Source organism: Entamoeba histolytica, genomic scaffold (assembly GCF_000208925.1).
Source record: "Entamoeba histolytica HM-1:IMSS scf_1104750517675 genomic scaffold, whole genome shotgun sequence".
NCBI lineage: Eukaryota > Evosea > Mastigamoebida > Endamoebidae > Entamoeba > Entamoeba histolytica.
Window position 1 is genome coordinate 15,274 of NW_001915075.1, and position 10,745 is coordinate 26,018.

The following is a 10,745-nucleotide window of genomic DNA, read 5'->3' on the forward strand; positions in this document are numbered from 1 at the left end:
ATCTTCATCTTCTAAGTCAATTCTTCGTCATCTAAATCTTCATTGTTTTCTAATTCATAGTCATTATCATTTTGAAAGTCTTCTTCTAATTCAAAACTTTCCTCTTCTGCACGGACAGCAAGGAACAAAGCAAGTAAAACAAATAAAAATGTTCTCATTAAATCCAATAAAATATGCTTTTTGAGATCTTGTGATAAAAACTAATTATTACTTTACTATAATGTATTAATTTATTATATTATAATCATAAAAAGCAGAATTGGTTTGTTGATTTTTATTTTTTGTTCAATACAATAAAAGAAAGAAAATGAAGTACACAACAAATCGAAAAAAAAGAAAAGAGGATTATCAAATTATAAACAAATAGACAACCACAAAGTAAATAAATTCTTGTAAATTATAGTCCAAAAGAATAACAATGAGCATCAAGAAACTAAAACAACAATAATTTTTTTCAATGTTTTAGAAGAATATATTTTCTAATGAAGTTAGTGATTGTATTAATTCAATAATGACAAACACTATTTCACAACTTATTTATGAAACTAAAATAATAAACTATAAGTAGAGTAATGGAAAACTTCTAAAATATAGGCAACAACTTACATGAGATACCCAAATGGTATTGAAAAAATATTTCACAACAACACAAAATTATTATGCTAATGTAATTCAATATAATAATTAGAAACTCAATGTGTTGATGAGAAACTTTAAATTTTATAACAAATGAAAGTGTTTATTACATTTATAAGCATCACAAAGAAAGAAAATGAAAAGAACAATTCATTAACATAAGCAAAATACTTCATTATAATATTGTTCAGAACTAAAAGATGTTTAAAATAAACTTGAATTAAGTATGGATATATATATGAACAAAATAAAAATTTAAAAATCAAACCCAATATTGTGATAGATAAATATGTATGAATTATCAAACAATTTCTTTATCCTCTTTTATATTATTTCTGTCTCTTTGTTGTTGTTTTTTCTGTTGTAAGAATAAAACATATTTATTATGTTATTTATTCTTTAAATTGATTATTTTATTTCTTTATTTTATTCTCTTCCAACTTTTATTATTTCTATTATTTCTATTCATTGTTGCAATTTCCCTGTTTCTATTCATTTTATTTTTGACTATTGTTGTGTTTTATGTCATTTCTATTGTTTAGATAATACAGCTTATTGTCAATTTAATGATAATGCATTTTGTCATCATTATATATTTAATATTTATCTTCTATAGTAATGCTACCTCTATTTATGATTTCAGTTTATAAAAGTCAATTTATTATGTTGGATTCATTGAATTTATTTTCATGTATATTCAATTATGATGTAATATAACTATTTATTCAATTGGAATGAATTATATCTTATATTATTCATTAGATAAAACATTTTTATATAATTCTTTTGATATACTAATAACCAATTAATAATACATGTGTATATTTTATTTATCAATTATCAAGTGGTGAAACAATAACCTTTTATAATAATAACAATTTAAGTTATATTAATTATTTCATACACTAGCTATTGTAAATATTTATCACTAAAATAATTACAAAATAAGTAATGAAGAATATTTGTTAAATACTATTAATAACTGAATTGTATTAATCAAAAATATTCTATTTAATTATATTTAATTGAATATTCATTGTTTTGATATGTCATTGTACTATATTATTATTTTCATTATTGCTCACTCATTTATTTGAGTTTTGTTTATGTATTTTGTTGTAAGTTTATTTCATATAAATTCAAATCATTATATTTAATACTTATTCATTCTCATTCATTTTGTATTGTTCTTAGTACTGTTAGTATGTTTATTTCATTTTCTATTTCTTTCATGTTCTATTGTTATTTATGTTTATTCCATACTTTATTTATCATAACTGTTTTTCTACTATTTCTTATTTATTTTTTCTTTATTTTATCTTCTATTTTTGTATTATTTAATTCATTCAATTACTGGTTGTTATATTTTCATTTTTAGATGCAAGTTACATTAATCTGTGTTTATTTTATTTATTATTTTCATTATGTAATATTTCATAGTATTTCATATTAACATTTCTTTGTTATAATGAAATGTAATTGAGCAATTTGTCTATATTATTCAATATATTTTGTATTATAAATGTACATTTTGTATATCTATGACATTTCATGATTATTGAATTAATTATTTCTTCCTTTCACCGTGTGTATCAATCATTTTGTCTCTTTTTATTATTCTGAATATGAAGCATATAAGATAGTTGTTATATGATTTGTATAATAATATCTTCATTTTCATTATGTGTTAAATTAACTTTTATAGATTAAATTATTAATATTTCTTTTAATTCTTGTAAATACTATTTGAATATATTCATTATATTTTGTATTCATTCATTTAAAAATAATTTCATCATTATTACATTCATTTTTATTTGTTTGTAATGTCTCTTGTTTTTTATTCTTTTATTATGTTATTTTTCTTTTCTACTCTTCTTTTTATTCTTTCCAAAAAATGTTAATGTATTTTCTTTATTTTTCTCTTATTTCATATTTTTATTTTCAATTATTTCATCATTAAAATTCTTTCCATTTGTTTCTTCTCTTATTCTCTCTTTTGTTTTGTATTTTGATGTCTTATTATTAATTGAATATTATATTAACTACATCTTTCATACATTTCTTTTATTTATATTTGTTTTAATTTGTTTATTCATTCATTTATTATCATCTATTAATTATTTGTTTTATTTTAAATCACATTTTATCAAGAAATATTCATTTCTTCGTTTTATTTTTATTTTCTTTTATTATTCGTTTGAATTTTTATGATTCATAACCACATTTTCAATATGATATAATGTACTGAGATAAATATTTTATTTATTATTTATTTTAATTCTTTATCATTCTTGTTTTTGATAATATTATAGGTTGTATCTCTTTTTTCTTTTTCTCTAAGCGTCTCTTATCATTGATATTCTATTTGTTTTAAAATTTTTATCAATTATTTATATTCTTCATTCCTTTTTCAATATATACATGTCTTTTATTTTGATTGTATTATTTCATTATCTTGTACTTTAATTTCTTTATTTTATTGTTTTGTATAATTACTGTCATTTTCTTTGGCATTGAAATAAATTCATTTTGTTTATTTGTTATTTTTATTGCTTTAATTCATATCATTAAGTTGGTAATCACATATTCATTATTTTGTTTTTATCTTGTATTTCTTGTGTTATTTATTGTTTTAATGTTTATTTCTGTAAATTCTTTTTGTACATTTATCTTATCGTTATTATTTGTATTTTATCTTGTTGTCTGTTTTTTATATCCTTGACACTATTCAATACATTAAATTTTTGAATATGTTAATAATTAACAAGTGCTTTGTGTTGATTTAAATTTAATTCATTCTTACACTTATATATATGTCATTCTATATATTTGAATATTTTATTTCAATACTTTCACTTTTTCCTCATTCATATTATATATTTGTTGAAACAATTATTCATTAAATTTTGTTTATTATGAATAGAAGTGTTAATAATATCTTTCTTTTCTTATTGTGAGGTATTTCAGTTATTATATTCTTCTTTATTCTTATTATCTATTATTTATTTCAACTATCTTCTTTTCTTAGTTTCTTTCTTTTCAATTATTTTCTCAGAGTTAAGTCGTTTCTTTTATTTATTCTTTTTCTTTTGTACTTCTTATCATTTTCGTTCAAATTTTTGCTAGTTTTTCTTCTTTTATTAACTTCATTACACATCATTTATTTTTTTTTCGTATTTTCTATCTTCTTATTTTATATTATATCTTATTTCTTTCATAACTTATTGCTTATTTATTGTTTATTTTCATTTCTGAATATTAACATTAATTCACTATTTCAGTAAATTATTCATTTGTTATTACCAATTATTGTCCAATTCATATCATTATATTTGTTGTTTGTTTATCTTTTTATTTCTTTGTGTTCTTAGTCATTTAATTTAGAATATACCGTTTTATTCATTAATATTCTTAAATGGATTCGTGTTGTTGTCAAATAAAGCACTTACCCTTCTTCAAATAATGTCATTCTACTATTTCTATAGGATTTAAATATAATTGTTGTAATTTTTATAGATGTTTTGTGTTTTTAGTTCATAAAATTTTTCTCTCTCATTACAAAATAAAAAGTACATCAATAATTTATTAGACTGTATTATTCTGTTGAGAAAGATTTAAAGAATGGCACCAAAATCATTATTTTAATTAACTATTCAATCCATTAACCTTATTTCTTTCAATTCCACTTCAATATTATTTTTATTAAACTTTCTGATACATTTTCAATATACGCTATGATACATTGAAATCAACTATTCTTATTGTATTATTAGAATAACTTGAATAGAATTGTTCTATACATTAAAATAATTTTTATTGTTTAAATAATTTAATCTTATTAATGACACTCACAGAACAACACAAAGAAGAGTAAATGTTGAATAAAATGAAAAGAGTTTTGATATAAAGCGATATTTAAAGAATAAAATTGAGGAATAATAAAAAGGGAGTTTTTACTATATAAAAAAAGAAAAAGTTAATATTTCATAAATAAAAATGAAAAATAACAAGACATTCAAAACTTAAAAAAAATAAAATTATAAAACAAGAATGGCAAGACAGCTCGACCTTGTACTTTTAGTAGATACAACAGGATCAATGGGACAATATCTACATTCAGCACAAAGCAATATAAATAAAATAGTTAATACAATAACAAATTCAGAGAAAATAGATTTAAGATTTGCTATTGTAGAATATAAAGACCATCAACCAAATCAACAACAATTTGCATTAAAAAAATATGATTGGATGAATGATATAAAAGATATTCAAAATGCAATTAATCAATTAAGTGCATATGGAGGTGGAATGGATGGACCTGAATCAGTTACTTGTGCATTTGATTGTGCAGTTAATCTTGGGTATAGAGGGTATGCAGCTAAAGTAATCATTTGGATTGCTGATGCACCACCACATGGATTTAATATTCAATATGATGGATATCCTAATGGATGTCCATGTGGAATTGATTTTCAAGAAGTTGTATTAAAAGCAATAAAAAATGATATTCAAATTTATTCAGTTGCTTGTGAACCTATTAGACCAATTTATAGACATTTTAGAGATTTAATGAGAGCAGTTGCTATGATGACAGGAGGTCAATTTATTGCTTTAAATTCTGCTGATTGTCTTGCGGATGTTATTATTGGTGGTTCTTTAGAAGAAGTTGGAATGAATTTTGTGATTCAAAAAATAGAAAATGATTTAAATAACACAGAATCATTTAAAACTAAAACAAAAAATGAACAAGACAAAGAAATTAGAAAAGCAATTGCTGAATATTTTAAAGAAAATTCTACATTAAAACAAATAAAAATTAATTCTATTTTTAAAGGTGAATTACCTGAAATTCCTAAAATCTTCTTTACAGCAACTACTTTTAAAGAACTTGTTGATGTATTAAAAACAAGAGAGCCAAACGTCTATAAATTTAAAGACTCATTTAAAATTAAAGAATATGTCCCTTATCCTCAACCTTTTTGGGATAAAAATGGATTGAATGAATATCAAAGAAAAACTCAGAACCTTTCATCTAACATAAATACAAAACATATTAAAATGGAAATGTGTGATGATGATGAATATCAAAATTATTATGGAATAGGAAATACCCCTTCAGAAAATATCAATATTCCTAAAGAAATTCCTGAAGACTTTAAAGAAGGTGAAATAGTTAGAATTAAAGAAACAAGTGTTGGTGTTGAACATCAAAATAAAATTTTTGAACGTTTAAAGAAAAGACTTGAACAACAGTAATGCTTCTCTTTAAAAAAAAAATGAAAATAAAGTTTTGATTTTTAAGTTATATGATTTTATTTTTGATATAATTTTTTAGAGGTAGAAGATTTTTTTGATAATTATTTAAAGATTACTTTTTTTTGATATGAATAATCTCAATAATTAGTTGAATATATTTAATTGAACAATGAAACCAAAAAATGTTATTGTTATTACTGACATTCCTAATGTACCCCCAAAAACATTTGAATATCAAATTAATCCAGTTTTAATACTTAATGAACTTATTTTTGATATTTGTACTAAAATTAATTTAAAAGACTCAGACAATTATTCAATTTTTTTGAACGGATTACCTATTACACCAACTACACTTCAAACAATTCCAGAAAAATCAACAATTTCACTTTCACTTGCATTAGATTTTGCAGCACGTCAAGCATTTGATCAATTACAAAAAGCATCAAATGCAGAAGTATTAAAAAGAGTATTATTTTTTATGAGACAAAAAATAACGTTAACGATGTTTGTAAGTGAATTTACACGATTAGGAGGTATTGGACTTATTTTAGAAAAAATAATGAAATATGAAGGAAATGTACAAAGTTATGGATTAACTATATTAAGAAGTGCAATGAGTTTTGATAGTGGAATGAATGAAGTAGTAAAGAATGAAAAGATTATACGATTTTTATTTTCAATGATTGATGAAGGAGTAATTGCAAGTGTTTGTAGACAATCACTTGAATTACTTTTTGTTGCTATTCATTATGGAGGATTTAATATCATGTGGAAGATTGTAAAAGAGAGAGCAAAAGACAGAGACGAATTACCTTTAGCAAATGTTGTTAAATTGTTAAAAAGTGGAGATATAGAAACTGTTGGAAATTCATTAACATTGTTATATGGAATTTTACATGTTGCACCACAAGAAAAAAAATATGGAATTCGAACTAAATTAAAATATCAAGGAGTTCATAAAATAGTAGAAGAACTAAAATCTGGAGGAAGTAAAAAAGAACTTAAAGAGCAAATAACATTATTAGAGAAATATTTTTATGGAGACGATGTAAGAAAAGAAAAAAAGTCATTAGCCAAAATGATCAAAAAAGAACAAGATAGAATGAAAAGAGTTAAAAATGAAAATATTTCTAAGAAAAGAACCATTGAAATTATTAAAAAAGAAATAGAAACTATTCAAATGAAAATACCTATTCTTAATGATGAATTAGAATTAATGAAACAACAAACAAATTCATTAGAAAAAGAAATAGAACCATTAAAAGAACATGTATTAAGAAAAAATATTTTAAAATTAATTAAAAATATGACAGATGATGAAATTAAAAAAGAATGGGTTAAATATAAAGTATTAGTTGAAAGTGTTGAAAAAGAAAAAATTGCTTTAAATTCTCAAATTGAAGAAATGAAAGAAAAACATTTAAAAATAACAAATTCTTCTTTTGGAAATTCAACACTTTCTTTAAATAAAAATTCACCTAGAGGAAAAGTTAGAATGACTAAATTCCTTGAAACAAGAAGAACAATTAATAGAAAACCTTCTGATAATCAACATTTTAGAAAACCTGAACTTCCTCCACAACATAATATTATTAGAATCCCTTGGAGACGTATTCTTTTTACTCCAAATCCAAAAAAACCAACTATTTGGGATGATATTAAAATTCTTCATGTTAGAGAAAAACAATTACAAACTTCTTTTCTTACTTCAGTCTCAGTTACTAATATCTCTTTCATTTTAGACCCTTCAAAATTAATTGCTCTTTCTATTTTATTTGCAAAACAACCAAATGAATCAAAATTCTTTGAAGCATTCACTCATATGTATTCTAAAACATTTGATACTAAAACATTTGAATTAGTTAAAAAAATTATTCCTACTGAAGCAGAAGCTTTTCAATTATTTAGTTCAAAAACATTAAATATACCAGAAACTTTATTAAAAAGATTAGCTTTAGCTAAAAATTTACCTACTAAAATTGCTATTTGGTCACAAGTTACTGTTTTAGAAAAAAGATTAGATGAAGTTAATGAAAAAATATCTTGTATTGAAACTGCAATTAAAGTACTTAAAAAAAGTTTTGGATTTAAAGAAGTATTAACTATTATTACTTCTTATAATCATCAACTCAACTTATTTGATAGCAATAAAGGATTTGATTTAACTTGTCTTTTAAAACTAAAAGATCTTAAAACTAATACTAATGAAACGCTATTAGATTGTATCATTTCAAATCTTTCTAATATTAAGATTTTATTACGTGAATTTAATGAATGTAAACCAGCAATTCTTGTTGAATTAAAAGAACAACTTGATATGACTCATTCTTTAATTGATGAATTAAATAATTTAAAAGATATAATGAAAGAATTGGCTGAAGATGATTTAAATATTGCTTCTAGTGAAGTTGGTAGAGTTAAGAATAAAGCATTAGAAATTTTAGAAATGGGAGAAAGAACACAATCTTCATTTTATTCCTTAGTTTCATGGTGTATGGGAACTACTGAACATCTCGATTATTTTGATACAAAAATTTTCTTTGGTTTAATTTCTACATTCCATGCACATTTATTAATGAGTAAAGCATTAATAAAAATTAATGCATATGAACAAATGAAAAGAATGAGAATGACAAGAGGTAATTGTTTATCAGAAAATGAAACTAATTTGATGGTTGAAATTATTGATAAAATTCGTTCTGGTGAAATTGGAAGACAAATGCTTAAAAAAACAACTTCTAATTAATTTTTTTTATTCTTCTTTTAATAATTCAAGTAATAAAGATAAAACTTGTCTTGTTGCTTCATTGACATTACTCAAACGGTCTGATTTAAGACGTAATTCTCTCTTTTCAATTCTTTCTTTTACAATCACACAAATATAAATTAACCCAACTTTACTTTCTTCTAATGATGGTGATGGTCCTGCATATCCTGTGATAGAAGCAGAACAATCAGACTTCATAATTTGTTTTACTCTTTCTGCCATCTCTTGTGCAACAACATAACTCACTTCTGTATATTTATTAATACTTTCTTGAGATACACCAAGAACTTGGGCCTTAACTTCATTACAATAAGCAACAATACCTCCACGAATAACAGCTGATGACCCTGGAACAGAAGTTAAGTTTGATGTAATTCTTCCAGCACTACAACTTTCTGCTGAAGAAAAAGTTAAATGCTTCTTAATTAACAAATGAATAATTTCTTCTGAGAGTTGTAAACAATTCATTAATAAAAGAGAAATAAATTTTGATTTATAAAACGAGATAAAAAATTATTAAGTTATTATAATATTCTAACAATTGATTTCTCTTATTCTTTCTCCATAACTTTTTTCTCTTTTCTTTTAAATAACAAAATAGTTAAAAATAAGATTATATCTTTTTATTTTTAAGATATAATTGACTTTATTGTTTATTAATACTACAAATATCAACAAAACTAAAAACCTCTTTTTTTTTACAACTATTTTATTGTTCTTGTAAACATTTATTTTTCTTCTTCTTTTGTACATTTAAGATACCTAAAACAAATGTAGTTTCATTTCAAATTAAGTTTTATTTATATTCTTTACGAAATGTGATAATAAGTCCAATGTCTTAAAATAGGTAAGAACATTTTGTTTCTATCACTAAATGACTTTTAAGAATGTTAAAGTTCTTGTATTTAAGATGATATGATTTAGTCATTTTCTTTTATTTTAACAAAAATAAAATTATTTAGGAAAATGAAGATAAGGTTGTAATAAATCAAGTTATCAGTGAAATAAATTACAGACAATCGTTACATATCAAAATTGAGGACATATTGATTAATAGAAAGAAGACGTCGTTCAGCTATACAATCAAATAGCCATTGGTGAGATAACACCGGAACTCCCCATCGTAAAGCATGACTTGCTTTATCACTTGTCAACCCCTTTGATAATAAAAAAGTCACTGATTTACTTTCCATATCTTCCATGTAAATACCACCACACAATTCAACCATTCCACGAAGTAACAACCGTTCATCGCTCTATAATATTAATACTTTTGGAGTATAATAAAAAATATACCAAACACTATAGCCACTAACACAGATAATGTGTCCTCCTAAAAACTGAAGGTTTGATTCACATAATGGTTGTGTTGTCATTCTCACTACTTTTCTTTTTGTTTCTTTTTTGGTTTAAGATCTTTACTTTTTAAGTTTTTGTCTTACATAACAAACAGTTTTTTTGTGAAAAGTTAATAATATAAAACAATATATTAAAAAGTGTTTTTCAAAACAACAAATGATTTTATAAATAACGCAAGGATAAATTACTATCAATAATAAATCTGACATAAAAGAAGGTAAAAAGAAGCAAAGTTCAAATAATATTTATTGAACTTAATATTTTAAACATAATATAACTAAAAAAAAAAGAAAATCATAAAAACATAAATTTATAATATTATTTCAAAACAAAAATCATTATTAATATTATATACATTAATAGAACAATAAATTAGAGTAAAATAAATGTTTTTATTATATTATTATAAATTGATATAAGTATTTTTATTTTAAATGATATTTTATAGAGATAAAAATGTTTTGCAATTATTTTAATAATTAATATAATACCAATAAAATGAATAATTATTATAGATAAAATACTACAATTTAATGAAATAAATATATAATTATATAAGATAATGAAACAATAAATTAGAAATTAAATGTCTTTTTTAAGAGTAGTATTATAATAATTGTAGTTGAAGAAAAATTAATTTAATGGGTTGACTGTATTACTTTCAGTACATATTATGATAATATAAAATAATATATTACATTATAATATGATGAATATT

The 10,745-nt window shown here is 22.3% G+C and overlaps 4 protein-coding genes across 4 annotated transcripts; 2 read left to right on the forward strand and 2 right to left on the reverse strand.

Moving 5' to 3' along the window:
• Nucleotides 1–4,689: 4,689 nt before the first annotated feature.
• On the forward strand, nt 4,690–5,898 carry EHI_090240 (elongation factor-2 kinase, putative; the record flags this gene model as incomplete). Its single annotated transcript, XM_645037.1, has 1 exon — nt 4,690–5,898. One exon carries the CDS (start codon nt 4,690–4,692, stop codon nt 5,896–5,898), a length of 1,209 nt encoding a protein of 402 aa, XP_650129.1.
• A 169-nt stretch (nt 5,899–6,067) lies between these two features.
• Nucleotides 6,068–8,647, forward strand: EHI_090250 (formin homology 2 domain containing protein; the record flags this gene model as incomplete). Its single annotated transcript, XM_645038.1, has 1 exon — nt 6,068–8,647. The coding sequence occupies one exon, from the start codon at nt 6,068–6,070 to the stop codon at nt 8,645–8,647; it is 2,580 nt and encodes an 859-aa protein (XP_650130.1).
• Nucleotides 8,648–8,653: 6 nt separating this feature from the next.
• Nucleotides 8,654–9,136, reverse strand: EHI_090260 (competence/damage-inducible protein, putative; the record flags this gene model as incomplete). The annotated part of the gene is made up of 1 exon (XM_645039.1): nt 8,654–9,136. The coding sequence occupies one exon, from the start codon at nt 9,134–9,136 to the stop codon at nt 8,654–8,656; it is 483 nt and encodes a 160-aa protein (XP_650131.1).
• Nucleotides 9,137–9,690: 554 nt separating this feature from the next.
• On the reverse strand, nt 9,691–10,044 carry EHI_090270 (uncharacterized protein; the record flags this gene model as incomplete). Its single annotated transcript, XM_645040.1, has 2 exons — nt 9,691–9,924; nt 9,970–10,044. The coding sequence occupies 2 exons, from the start codon at nt 10,042–10,044 to the stop codon at nt 9,691–9,693; spliced, it is 309 nt and encodes a 102-aa protein (XP_650132.1).
• Between the last annotated feature and the right edge of the window lie 701 nt (nt 10,045–10,745).